At 53.5% G+C, this 13,897-nt stretch overlaps 1 protein-coding gene across 1 annotated transcript in view; it reads left to right on the top strand.

The window, feature by feature from the left end:
• The window catches only part of FBN3 (fibrillin 3), an 88,806-nt gene that overhangs the window by 61,217 nt on the left and 13,692 nt on the right, over nucleotides 1–13,897 (top strand). Inside the window, exons 48-59 of the mRNA XM_010385037.2 lie at nucleotides 550–675; nucleotides 1,907–2,059; nucleotides 2,201–2,266; nucleotides 2,490–2,615; nucleotides 4,000–4,119; nucleotides 4,232–4,354; nucleotides 4,958–5,092; nucleotides 5,790–5,915; nucleotides 7,077–7,283; nucleotides 9,004–9,129; nucleotides 11,136–11,258; nucleotides 11,484–11,600. Coding sequence (XP_010383339.2) covers nucleotides 550–675; nucleotides 1,907–2,059; nucleotides 2,201–2,266; nucleotides 2,490–2,615; nucleotides 4,000–4,119; nucleotides 4,232–4,354; nucleotides 4,958–5,092; nucleotides 5,790–5,915; nucleotides 7,077–7,283; nucleotides 9,004–9,129; nucleotides 11,136–11,258; nucleotides 11,484–11,600 — 1,548 coding nt within the window. The remainder of the gene's footprint in view (nucleotides 1–549; nucleotides 676–1,906; nucleotides 2,060–2,200; nucleotides 2,267–2,489; nucleotides 2,616–3,999; nucleotides 4,120–4,231; nucleotides 4,355–4,957; nucleotides 5,093–5,789; nucleotides 5,916–7,076; nucleotides 7,284–9,003; nucleotides 9,130–11,135; nucleotides 11,259–11,483; nucleotides 11,601–13,897) is intronic.

Raw genomic sequence — 13,897 nt, 5'->3', positions numbered from 1 at the left:
GAGCCACTGCGCCTATTTTGTTCCATTTTGTGGCTGAGTAGTATTCCACGGTGTATTACATACCACATTTTCTTTATCTACTCATTGGTTGATGGGCATTTATAAACATGATGGTTCCATATTTCCGCGATTGTGAATTGTATTGCTATAAACATGCATGTGAATGTGTCCTTTTCATATGATGACTTATTTCCTTTGGGTAGATACCCAGTAGTAGGATTGCTGGGTTGAATGGTAGTTCTACTTTTAGTTCTTTAAGGAACCTCCACGCTGTTTTCCATAGAGGTTGTACTATGTGCAGTTTCAGTCTCTAATCATGAACTCTTCCTGACCATGACCTTTACTCTGGAGACACCTTCTGGGAAGGACCTACCTGCACACACAATGCTCACCTCGTGCTACAGCTCATACTGAGCTCTCAGGACCCCAGCCCCGCTGCAGCCCCTGGCTGGACCTGCACTCCATCTGCCCCTCCTCACAGCTGAGTCCTCTCCCCATTGGTGGAGGTCCTGCTTGCCCCCCACCCAGCTCTTGTCCCCGCCCTTCCAGACATCGACGAGTGCTCAGATGAGCCCAACCTCTGCCTCTTTGGCACCTGTAGCAACAGCCCTGGGAGCTTCCAGTGCCTCTGCCCACCTGGCTTTGTCCTCTCTGACAATGAGCACCGTTGCTTTGGTGAGTCTGCACAGGGCTTAGGGAAGAGGGTGGGAAGTGGGACGGGGAAGGGTCAGATTGCCCAGAAAAGAGGGCTGTGGTTTCTTGTATGACCCTACGGGAGCTTTGACCAGGCAGAGGTGTCTCTCTGCATTAGCAGGGTTATCCTAGCACCAGCAACCTCTTGGCTATAGAGGTCATGTCTACGGAGGGCTAACCTGGTCCATTTTGAGCTAGCCGGTGTGTGCTTCATTTAGGTTTTCCTTGTATTGGTCACATGACTGTAGGCTGTCAATGGGCTGGTTTTGTCCAGTTTGAGCTAGCCTAGACTGCTCTGGGCTGGCTCCATTTTAGCTGGGTTAGCCTCATCTACTGTGGGCTAACCTCACCCAGCTTGAGCCAGCCTGTTCTCTCACAGGTCAGGGGCAATAAGGGTGAGAGCAAAGCCTGCAGTTCACCTCAACGAATAATTGCTGTTCTGGGAGGTTGGGACCCCAGCCTGCTGGTGAGGACTTGATAGGCGTCCAGAGCCGAGGATTTGGGGTTTGGAGTCTGAATTCCAGGATCCTCGGGCTTTCTGGAATCAGTCATTTTGCCTCTCCAGGAAGGGGTTTTTGATCCAAGAGTAACCACCGAGTTTGATCTTTCTTCCTGGCATGAGAACACCCCAAAGCAATGAAGTGGGGTGCAATTCCAGCTGTCCCCTCAAAACTCCAGGGCAGGTTGGGGGCGGTGGCTCTTGCCTGTAATCCCAGCACTTTGGGAGGCTGAGGTAGGCTGATCACCTGAGGTCAGGAGTTTGAGACCAGCCTGGCCAATGTGGTGAAACACCATCTCTACTAAAAATACAAAAATTAGCTGGGTGTGGTGGCACATGCCTGTCATCCCAGCTACTTGGGAGGCGAGGCAGGAGAATCAATTGAACCTGGGAGGTAGAGGTTGCAGTGAGCCGAGATCATACAACTGCACTCCAGCCTGGACGACAGAGCAAGACTCCATCTGAAAAAAACAAAAACCAAAAAACAACCAACAACAACAACAATGAAAAACCCAGGGCAGATCCTCATTGGCCCAGAGTAGGTCACATGTCCATCCTCAAACCAATCACCATGACCAGGGACATGGCATGTTCTGATTGGCCACTGGCAGGATCAGCACAACCTATTCACCAGAACTGGGGTGCGGGAGGTCAGGGGGCAGGTGGGCACTGCCAGTGGCCCTCAATCAGGGTAATGGAGCCCCCACCCCACAGACACACGGAAGAGTTTCTGCTTCACCCGTTTTGAGGCTGGGAAGTGCTCGGTGCCCAAAGCTTTCAACACCACCAAGACCCGCTGCTGCTGCAGTAAGAGGCCTGGGGAGGGTTGGGGAGACCCCTGTGAGCTGTGTCCCCAGGAAGGCAGCGGTGAGTGCCCACCCCTGTCCAGCCTCCCCTGTCATGATGCGCCCTCACTTTCCTCTCTCATTCTTCCCTCATCCTTCCCTGCACACACCTGGGGGCTGCACCTGGGCCCTGACTCTGACTCCCCTCCCCTTCTCCGTCCAGCTGCCTTTCAGGAGCTCTGCCCCTTTGGCCACGGGGCAGTCCCAGGCCCGGATGACTCCCGAGAAGGTGAGCCTCTCACCCACCTGCTAAGAGCGCCTTCTGGGCCACCCAGATCCATCTCCGCACTGCCTGGGTCTCTGAGTCTCAGGCTCCCACTGAGAGCCCGAGTGGCCCTGGACCCTGCCAGCCTGGGGCTTGGGCTCTCATCCCCTTGGGGCCTTGAGTGTGGCCGGGGCTCTGGGGATTGCATGGTGACAGGAGCCATGTCTGCAACACCTGCCATCCGCAGACGTGAACGAGTGTGCAGAGAACCCTGGCGTCTGCACTAACGGCGTCTGTGTCAACACCGATGGATCTTTCCGCTGTGAGTGTCCCCTTGGCTACAGCCTGGACTTCACTGGCATCAACTGTGTGGGTGAGTGGCCAGCCCTACTCCAGCCCTGTCCCAGGCCCCTCCCAGGACAGGAAGGAACAGAGCAGGGCAGGGAAGACACTACCAGGCGGTGGATGAGATCCTGTCCTTACCCACTGCGTCTCTCCCCCATTTGCTTTTCCTCCCTCTGTACTTCACTCACTCATTCATTCGCTTACTCATTTTCTTGCTCATTCATTCACTCACTCACTTATTAATTTACTCACTCACTTATTCATTTACTGACTCATTCATTCACTGACTTATTTATTCATTCACTTGCTCACTCATTCACTTCTCCATTTTCTCATTCACTTCTTCATTTTCTCATTCACTTCTTCATTTTCTCATTCATTCACTCATTTATTCACTCTACTCCCTCATTCACGTACCAATTCACTCACTCATTCACTCCTTTGCTCACTCATTCCTTCACTTGCTCGTTCATTCACTTGTTAATTCACTAACTCCCTCATTCATTCACACCTCACTCATTCATTCACTTGCTCATTCATTTATTCATTTACTCACTTATTCACTCATTCACTCATTTGCTCCCTCACTTATTCACTTGCTAATTCACTCACTCATTCACTCCTTTGCTCACTCATTCCTTCACTTGTTCATTCATTCACTTGTTCATTCAATCACTCCCTCATTCATTCACACCTCATTTAGTCACTGGCTCATTCACTCACTCACTCATTCTCATTCACTCCTTTGCTCCCTCATTCATTCACTTGCTTATTTGTTCACTCATTCATTCATTCCTTCATTTGCCTCCTTGCTCACTCACCCATCCAATCACTCATTTATTCACTTACTCACTCATTCCTTTGCTCATTCATTCACGCTTTCACTCACCTATTCACTCATTCGTTTCCTCATTTGCCCCCTTGTTCATTCATTCACTTCCTTGCTGATTTCTCCATTCACTCACTCACTAATTCACCCACTCATTGACGCCTTTACTCACTCATTCCCTTATTCATTTAACCGTTCATTCACTTATTCATTTATATGTTTTATAGAGATGAAGTTTTTCTATGTTACCCAGGCTCTTTTCGAACTCCCAGACTCAAGAGACCCTCTTGCCTCAGTTTCAGTTACTGGTTTAATCACTCCTTCATTCACTGGTTCATTCATTCACTTATTGCTCATTAACTCACTCCCTTGCTCACTCATGCCTTGCCTTACCTGCCCACTTGCTCACACATTCACTCATTCATTCACTAAACACATACCACTTGCCTACCCCATAGCCAGACTAGAGGTGCATTTGATCTGGCCCCATCCGATCTGTGGTGGTCAACAGGCAGGCAGATGGGATGCTATTGAGGATGGGGGACCCTCTGCAGGCATTGACCACCCCCTTACTCCCACCCAGACACAGACGAGTGCTCTGTCGGCCACCCCTGTGGGCAAGGCACATGCACCAACGTCATTGGAGGCTTCGAATGTGCCTGTGCTGACGGCTTTGAGCCTGGCCCGATGATGACCTGTGAGGGTACGACTCTGCTTGCCCAGGACCTGGGCCGTGTGACGGAGATGCCTGGGGGAGGGATTGGAGGTCCTGCCCACAGCCCCCCCACAGCTGGCACCTCCACTGGCCTCCCCAGACATCGACGAATGCTCCCTGAACCCGCTGCTCTGTGCCTTCCGCTGCCACAATACCAGGGGCTCCTACCTGTGCACCTGCCCAGCTGGCTACACCCTGCGGGAGGATGGGGCCATGTGTCGAGGTAGGCCTGACCAACATGGTGAAACCCTGTCTCTACTGGAAATACAAAATCAGCTGGGTGTGGTGGTGTACGCTTGTAATCCCAGCTACTTGGGAGGCTGAGAGACAGGAGAATCGCTTGAACCTGGGAGTCGGAGGTTGCAGTGAGCCGAGATCATGCCACTGCACTCCAGCCTGGGCGACAAGAACAAAACTCCGTCTCAAAAAAAAAAAAGAATCCTGCAATGCACACGGAACAGTCACCCACCACAGAGAACTTTCCTATCCCAAATTTCATAGTGTCAAGGGTGGGAGACCCAGGTCTGGGACTCAATGTCTCTGGGGCTGTTTCAGGGTCAGTGTTCCAGGGGCCATGAGGAGACTCACAGATCCTGACGTGGGCAGGGGATGCAAGCTTTGGGGGACAATTCCTGATTCCCTTAGCTTCTTGGAAGCTGGGGCTGGGCAGGAGCTGGGGGCTCCCTTCCTAGGAGGGATGGACACCTGACAGGGCCTGCAGGGAATTTACTCAGGTCCCACCAGGGCTGATGTAGGGTGGAATCCAGGTCCCCACAGCCATGGGGTGCCTGGCCTTGGCTGACCATCTGTCCCTGGTCATCTGAAGATGTGGACGAGTGTGCAGATGGTCAGCAGGACTGCCACGCCCGGGGCATGGAGTGCAAGAACCTCATCGGTACCTTCGTGTGCGTCTGTCCCCCAGGCATGCGGCCCCTGCCTGGCTCTGGGGAGGGCTGCACAGGTATGGGGGTATTGGAGCTTCAGGGGTGCAGGGAACCCCTTGTGGAAGCAAGAGGGTCGGACCAGGCACAGTGGCTCATAACTGTCATCCCAGCACTTTGGGAGGCTGAGGCGGGAGGATCGCTTGAGCCCAGGAATTTGAGGTTGCAATGAGTTAGGACAGTGCCACTACACTCCAGCCTGGGCAACAAAGCGAGACCCCATCTCCAAAAACAATAAAAGTAAAAATAAGGCCTGGCATGGTGGCTCACGCCTGTAATCCTAGCACTTTGGGAAACCAAAGCAGGTGTATCACCTGAGGTCAGGAGTTTAAGACCAGGCTGGCCAACATGGCAAAACCCCATCTCTACTAAAAATTAAAAAAAATAATAAATTAAAAAAAATTAGCTGAGCAAGGCGGTGGGCATCTTTAATCCCAGCTACTTGGGAAACTGAGGCAGGAGAATTGCTTGAACCCTGGAGGCGAAGGTTTGCAGTGACCCGAGATCGTGCCATTGCATTCCAGCCTGGGTGATGGAGTGAGACTCTGTCTCAAAATAGAAAATAATAAAAATAAAAATAAATTAATAAAATTAAATTAAAATAAAAATAAGCAAGAGGGCCTGGGCAGACCCAAAGGGGCCCTTTGGGGCTGTGGAAGAGGCAGGTTGCCTGTGGCCTACCCCACACCCTGGTCTGCCTCATCCCTCCCATCTCAGATGACGATGAATGCCGTGCTCAGCCTGACCTCTGTGTCAATGGCCGCTGTGTCAACACCGAGGGCAGCTTCTGGTGCGACTGTGATGAGGGCTTCCAGCCCAGCCCCACCCGTACTGAGTGCCATGGTGAGTGTGGCTGGCCACGCACAATGGATGCCCCCACCTACCACGTGGCACCCACTGCCTGTCCCTCCCACTGCCTGTCCTCCCACTGCCTGTCCCCTCGACTGCCTGTCCCTCCCACTGCCTGTCCCCCTCACTGCCTGTCCCTCCCACTGCCTGTCCCCCCACACTACCTGGCCCTCCCAATGCCTGGCCCTCCCACTGCCTGTCCTTCCCACTGCCTGCCCCCCACTGCCTGTCCCCCCCACTGCCTGTTCCCCCCACTCTCTGTCCCCCCCACTGCCTGTTTCCCCCACTGCCTGTTGCCCCCACTGCCTGTGCCTCCCACTGCCTGTCCCTCCCACTGCCTGTTCCCCCCACTGCCTGTGCCCCCCACTGTCAGTCCCTCCCACTGCCTGTCTCCTCTACTGCCTGTCCCTGCCACTGCCTGTCCCTGCCACTGCCTGTTCCTCCCACTGCTTGTCTCCCCCACTGCCTGTCCCTCTCACTGCCTGTCCCTCCCACCGCCTGTCCCTCCCACTGCCTGTCTCCCGCATTCCCTGTCCCCCCACAGCCTGTCCCTCCTACTGCCTGTCCCTCCCACTGCCTGTCTCCCCCGCTGCCTGACCCTCCCGCTGCCTGTCCCCCCACTGCCTGTCCCTCCCACTACCTGTCCCTCCCACTACCTGTCCCTCCCACTGCCTGTCCCTCCCACTGCCTGTTCCCCCCACTGCCTGTCCCTCCCACTACCTGTTCCTCCTACTGCCTATCCCTCCCACTGGCTGCTCCCCCCACTGCCTGTCCCTCCCACTGCCTGGGAGCTGCCCAAGGGACCTGAGGCACTGAGGGGCGACCCAGGGAGTTGCTGAGCTAATCTGGACACACATGTCCAGTGCTCCCCCGCTGTCCCTCTTCCCTCTGTCCCTTCTGTTAAATCCTGGAAGAGTGGGAGGCCTTCTCCACGCCTCCTCCAACCTCACTAGCGCCACACCCTGGAACCAACCTTCCCCAGATCTCCCACTTCCTGGGAACTAACCCCAGCCATCTGTCCTGTGTATCTAGCTCCCTCCTGGACACGCCTATTTCCAACATCCCCAAAGAACAGCTTGCCCCAAAGTAAGATCAGTCTTTGCCCCCAAACCAGCCTCCTGGAGTGACCCTTGGCTTTCCTGTTGTTCTCCGCAGACATCCGGCAGGGGCCCTGCTTTGCCGAGGTGCTGCAGGCTATGTGCCAGGCTCTGTCCAGCAGCAGCGAGGCTGTCACCAGGGCGGAGTGCTGCTGTGGGGGTGGTCGGGGCTGGGGGCCCCGCTGCGAGCTCTGTCCCCTGCCTGGCACCTCCGCCTACAGGAAGCTGTGCCCCCACGGCTCAGGCTACACCGCTGAGGGCCGAGGTGGGTGCCCATGCCCTCAGGACCCTCAGGGAGCCAAGAGGCGGGGGAATTTGCTCAGGGTCATGCGTCTGTACTGCAGCAGGTGCTAGAATGTGTGAGCCACTCTGTGTGTGCGTGTGTGTGTGTGTGTCTTTGTGCTAGCAGATATGAGAACCAGTACATGTGCTCCATATGCGTGGAAGAACTAAGGGGGTTGAGGGAGCAGGTATGTGAGTCGGTGTGTGTGTGTGTGCGCACGTGTGTGTGTGTGTGTGTGTGTGTGTCTGTGTGCTAGCAGATATGAGAACCAGTACATGTGCTCCATATGCGTGGAAGAACTCTGGGGGTTGAGGGAGCAGGTGTGTGAATCGGTGTGTGTGTGTGTGTGTGTGTGTGTGTGTGTGTGTGTTCTGAGACAGGGTCTTGCTCTGTTGCCCAGGCTGGAGTACAGTGATTCAATCTCAGCTCACTGCAACCTCGGCCTCCCAGTGGCAAACCTGTCATCCCAGCACTTTGGGAGGCTGAAGCTGGAGGATTGCTTAAGCTTAACCCCAGGAATTTGGTGCTGCAATGAGCTAAGATAGTGCTACTGCACTCCAGCCTGGGCGACAGAGCAAGACTTTGTCTCCAAAAACAAAAACAAAATAGGCCGGGCACAGTGGCTCACGCTTGTAATCCCAGCACTTTGGGAGGCTGAGGCGGGCGGATCACCTGAAGTCTGGAGTTCAAGACCACCCTGGTCAACATGGTGAAACCCCGTCTCTACTAAAAATACAAAAAAATTAGCTGGATGTAGTGGCGGGCACCTGTAGTCCCAGCTACTTGGGAGGCTGAGGCCAGAGAATGGCACGAACCCTGGAGGCAGAGCTTGCAGTGAGCCAAGATTGTGCCCCCAGCCTGGCCAACATGGCAAAACCTCATCTTTACTGGCTGTGGGAGAGGTTGGCCATGTTGGCCAGGCTGGTCTCGAACTCCTGGCCTCAAGTGATTCACCCACCTCAGCCTCCCAAAATGCTGGGATTACAGGCGTGAGCTACCACGCCTGTCCCACTGTGTGTTCTTTGTAAGTGAGAGCTCGTTCCGGACTGCATGGGAGCCGGTGTGTGTCTGTGTGTGTCAGCTGGGCGGGAAGTATACACTGTGTTCACCTGTGAAGTAGAAGGCAGTGAGAGGGAGCCAGCGGCCTGTGTGTTGTGGGCTTGGGTGAGTGTACAAGGGCAGGTGTATGAGTGTCTGCGTGTGAGCCAGTGTGAGGACATCAGCGTGTCTCACTGAGTGTGTCACTGAGAGTGAGATGGGTTATCCATGTGACCAGCAGTGACATCAATAGGACTGGGGAGGAAATGGCTTTCTGGGGGTGTGTCTGGGGGGAGAATGGGGGTCCCTGAGTGTGGGTGTGTGTTCCCGTGTTTCTGCAGGAGCGTCTGGGTGTGTGGCTGTTGTGTCATGTTGCATGCACTGTGTGTCTCTGTTGTGCATGTTGGTGCACTGAGGAGGTGTCGCTGTTGAGGCCGGGGCAGGTGGGTGTGTCTCCCCCTCCCTAGAAGCTTCATGGGCTTGTCCTGCAGGCTCAGGTGTCATCCGCAGCCTGAGGATGGGGTCCACGTGGGCTGGGGTACAGTGGCGGGTGTGGAAGGCAGGCTGGACTTTCCTCCGAGGAGATGGCTGCCGGCCAGAGAGAAGGAGACATCGATGGCCCAAGGTGGCCAGCCAGCCCCATTTGCACCCTGCTTTTCCCCAGATGTAGATGAATGCCGTATGCTTGCTCACCTGTGTGCTCATGGAGAGTGCATCAACAGCCTCGGCTCCTTCCGCTGCCACTGTCAGGCCGGGTACACACCAGATGCTACTGCTACCACCTGCCTGGGTGAGCCCAGCCCTCTGCACCTGTACCCTTGGCCCAGCCCGGCCACCTCCTACACAGCCCCTGACCACAACTTCCCTGAGACTTTGCAGTTTGCAATGTTAGGGTTTCATTTACGAAGTGGTGCCCGAACCATACAGACAACTGAGGGCCAGGTGCAATGGCCCACTACTGTAATCCCAGTATTTTGGGAGGTCGAGGTGGGAGGATCACTTGAGGCCAGGAGTTTCAGACTAGCCTGGGCAACATAGCAAGACCCCATCACTAAAAAAAGTTAGCCAGGAATGGTGGCCTGTAGTCTGACATGCGCCTGTAGCCCCCGATACCTGGGAGGCTGCTTGAGCTCAGGAGTCTGAGGCTTCCGTGAGCTATGATTGCGCCACTGCAGTCCAACCTGGGTGACAGAGACCCTGTCTCTTAAAAAATGAAAAAGAAGGCCGGGCGCGGTGGCTCATGCCTGTGATCCCAGCACTTTGGGAGGCCGAGGCGGGTGGATCACGAGGTCAGGAGTTCAAGACCAGCCTGGCCAAGATGGTGAAACTCTGTCTCTAGTGAAAATGCAAAAAAATTGGCCGGGCGTGGTGGCACGCACCGGTAATCCCATAATCCCAGCTACTCTGGAGGCTGAGGCAGAGAATTGCTTAAACCTGGAGCGGTGGAGGTTGCAGTGAGCCGAGATCATGCCAGTGTTCTCCAGCCTGGGCGACAGAGCGAGACTATGTCTCAAAAAAAAAAAAAAAACCAGCCACGCATGGTAGCTCATGCTTATAATCCCAGCACTTTGGGAGGTCAAGGTGGGCACATCATTTGAAGCCAGTATTTCAAGACCAGCCTGGCCAAGATGGTGAAACCCCATCTGTACTAAAAATACAAAAATTAGTTGCACGTGCTTGTGCACGCCTATAATCCCAGCTACTTGGGAGGCTGACGCAGGAGAATCGTTTGAACCTGGGAAGTAGAGGTTGTAGTGAGCTGAGATCATGCCACTGCACTGTAGCCTGGGCAACAGAGTGAGACTCTGTCAAGAAAGAAAGAGAGAAAGAAAGAGAAAGGAAGAAAGGGAGAAAGAGAAAAAGAAGGGAAGGGAAGGGGAGAGGAGGGGAGGGGAGAGAGAAAAAAGAAGAGAAAGAAAGGAAAAGAAAAAGAAAGAAAGAAAGAAAGAAGAAAAGAGAAGAGAAGAGAAAAGAAAAGAGAGGAAGGAAGGGAAGGAAGGCCAGGTGAGGTGGCTTATGCCTGTAATCCCAGCACATTTTGGGAGGCTGAGGCAGGAGGATCACTTGAGGCCAGGAGTTTGAGACCAGCCTGACTAACATTGTGAAACCATCTCTACTAAAAAAAAAAAAGAAAAAGAAAAAAATTAGCCAGGTGTGGTAGTATGTGCCAGTAATGCCAGCTGCTTGGGAGGCTGAGGCAGGAGAATTGTTTGAACATGGGACGCGGAGGTTGCAGTGAGCCGAGATTGCGCCATTGTATTCCAGCCTGGGTGATGCAGCGAGAGTCTGTCTCAAGAAAGAAAGAGAGGAAGGAAGGAAGGAAGGGAGGGAGGGAGGGAGCATCCTTTCCTTCTCCCACCCCTACCCCATTTGGGCCACTTTCCTGCTGTTGTTTCTTCCTTTTATTTTGCACATCCTGAGATTTTTCAGTTACGTTTTGTAGTAAGTGTACATCTAAGTCAGCAGGAGGCAAACCCCAGCCCGAGGGTCAAATCTGGCCCTCCAATTGTTCTTGTCAATAAAGTTTTATTAGCACACAGCCATACACATTTGTCTGCTTACCCTCAGTGGCTGCTTTGCTGGTACAAAGGCCACATGGAGTAGTTGTGTCCGAGACGACGTGGCCTGCAAAACCAAATGTGTTTACCATCTGGCTTTTTGCAGAAAAAGTGTTAATTCCTGTGTAAGTCCACAGATTCTGGATGGTGCGGGTCTGGGTGGAGACCCCAGTCCCTGAACACCCCCAGGGAATGTCTGTCTAACCCCGCCCCATCACACCCTGCTGTCCTTCCCTAGATGTGGACGAGTGCAGCCAGGTCCCCAAGCCGTGTACCTTCCTCTGCAAAAACACGAAGGGCAGTTTCCTGTGCAGCTGTCCCCGAGGCTACCTGCTGGGGGAGGACAGCCGGACCTGCAAAGGTGATGTCCTTTCAACTCTTCCCCACTCCCGCCACTGCATGCACTCTAGGGCCCTGCTCCTGTCCCCTGCAATCTCACCCCCTCCCATCTGCATGGAGTCAAGCACCATCTCTGGGATCTTTCTCTTGTCATCCCTCTGCCTGGAGGTGGCAAGGGCAGCCCCTGGGAAGCCCCTAACCCCCGACTGGGCCCTGCCCTGAGCCTGCTGGACTATCTGTGCTGCAGACCTGGATGAATGCACCTCCCGGCAGCACAACTGTCAGTTCCTCTGTGTCAACACTGTGGGCGCCTTCACCTGCCACTGTCCGCCCGGCTTCACCCAGCGCCACCAGGCCTGCTTTGGTGAGTGACCCTTGCCCCCCACCGGGAGGTGATGCACAACCCCAGCCTTAGTTATTTTGCTCACCAAGAAAATATCAAGTTGGCCGGGCGCAGTGGCTCATACCTATAATCCCAGAACTTTGGAAAGCCGAGGCGGGCGGATCACCTGAGGTCAGGAGTTCAAGACCAGCCTGGCCAATATGGTGAAACCCCGTCTCTACTAAAAATACAAAAAAAAAAAAAAATAGCCTGGAATGGTGGCAGGTGCCTGTAATCCCACCTACTTGAGAGGCTGAGGCAGGAGAATCGCTTGAACCCAGGAGGCAGAGGTTGTGGTGAGCCAAGATCACGCCACTGCACTCCAGCCTGGGCAACAAGAACAAAACTCTGTCTCAAAAAAAAAAAAAAAAAAAAAAAAAAGCACCCAACATGTACTGGACATTGGGAACGTGGGGGTGATCAGAACAAAGTCCTTACTTCCTCAGTGCTTGCTTCCTGGAGGCATCTAGAACCTCCTTCCTCTCCTTTGGGAGGAGAGAGGCCCTCTGGCCTTGGCTTATGGCACCTTGCCTTCCCCCTGACAAGTGCCTGCTGGGTCTCCCTCCCAGAGCCTCCCCAGAGTGCTCCTGAAATCCCAGGTCTCACATAGTCCCAAGAGGAAATCAGTTCCACAGCTAAAGTCACAAAAGCATCTGCTACCATCATTGTTTCTTAGTGTCTTGTGGCTCCCAGGGAACCCAATCTTCCCCAAAGGCAGAGCCTAGTCAAGGGTGGTGCCATTCATGCTCCAACTAATCTGCCCAGACAGCACCTACTGTGTACCAGGCAGTGCTCCAGACCAAAGGGTGGCAAACTCCAGCCTGCCAGCCAAGCCCGACCCCCTGCTTGCTTTTGTTAATAAAGTTTTATTGACACACAGCCAAGCCCACTTGCTTACAATCACCTGTGGCTGCTTTTGCACTATATTGGCAGAGAAGAGTCTTGGGACAGAGCCTGTTACAGAAACAGAAATGGTTTGTCCGGCCCTGTTATAGACCCTGGGGGTACAGCAACAAACATAAGAGGCAGGACTCTTTCATCATGGAACTTTCCTTCTGGCACAGAATCAGACTAGAAGCAGACAACAAGAAATTAACAGAATGGTGTGGCTGGGTGTGGTATCTCATGCCTGTAACCCCATCACTTTGGGAGGCTGAGGTTGGCAGATCACTTGAGGACAGAAATTCGAGACCAGCCTGGCCAACATGACAAAACCCCGCGTCTACTAAAAATACAAAAATTAGCTGGGCGTGGTGGCGGACGCCTGTAATCCCAACTACTCAGGAGGCTGAGGCAAGAGAATCACTTGAACCTGGGAGGTGGAGGTTGCAGTGAGTCAAGATTGTGCCACTGCACTCCAGCCTCGGGGACACAGCAAGACTCTGTCTCAAAAACAAACAAACAAACAAAAAATTAACAGAATAGTGTGCTCAAAGGTGATGTGTGTCATGAAAGAAAGAAAAAATAAAAGCAGGAGTTCAGGAAGGAAGGAGAGGGCCACAGGGTTGTTTTGGGAGGCAGGGAGAGATTTGTTGTTGTTGGGTTTTGGTTGTGTTGTTTGTTTGTTTGTTTGTTATAGAAATGGAGTCTTGCTCTGTCACCCAAGCTGGAATATGTGATATGATCACAGCTCACTGAAACCTCAAGTTCCTGGGCTCAAGCAATCCTCCCACTTCAGCTTCCCTAGTACTTGGGACTACAGGCTCACCACACCTGGATTTTGTTTTTGTTTTTGTTTTTTGTTTCTTAGAGATGGAGTCTCTTAATGACTCTGTTGCCTGGGCTTGAGTACAGTGGCTATTCACAAATGTGATCATAGCACACTGAAGCCTGAAACTCCTGGTGTCAAGTGATCCTCCCACCTCAGCCTCCTGAAAGGGCTTCAGTTGGTTTTTTTTTTGTTTTTTCCTGAGACAGAGTCTTGCTCTGTCACCCAGGCTGGAGTGCAGTGGCCGGATCTCAGCTCACTGCAAGCTCCGCCTCCCAGGTTTATGCCATTCTCCTGCCTCAGCCTCCCGAGTAGCTGGGACTACAGGCGCCCATCACCTCGCCCGGCTAGTTTTTTGTGTTTTTTAGTAGAGATGGGATTTCACCGTGTTAGCCAGGATGGTCTCGATCTCCTGACCTCGTGATCTACCCGTCTCGGCCTCCCAAAGTGCTGGGATTACAGGCTTGAGCCACTGCGCCCAGCCAGGGCTTCAGTTTTAAGAGAGGGATCAGGTGAAGTGTCACCAAAAGAGAACATTTGGCTGGGCATTGTGGCTCATACCTGTAATCCC

This window comes from Rhinopithecus roxellana, chromosome 8 (genome assembly GCF_007565055.1).
Source record: "Rhinopithecus roxellana isolate Shanxi Qingling chromosome 8, ASM756505v1, whole genome shotgun sequence".
In the NCBI taxonomy this organism is placed as follows: domain Eukaryota; kingdom Metazoa; phylum Chordata; class Mammalia; order Primates; family Cercopithecidae; genus Rhinopithecus; species Rhinopithecus roxellana.
The sequence above is the reverse complement of the archived record's forward strand: the minus strand, read 5'-3'. Positions and strand labels throughout refer to the sequence as shown.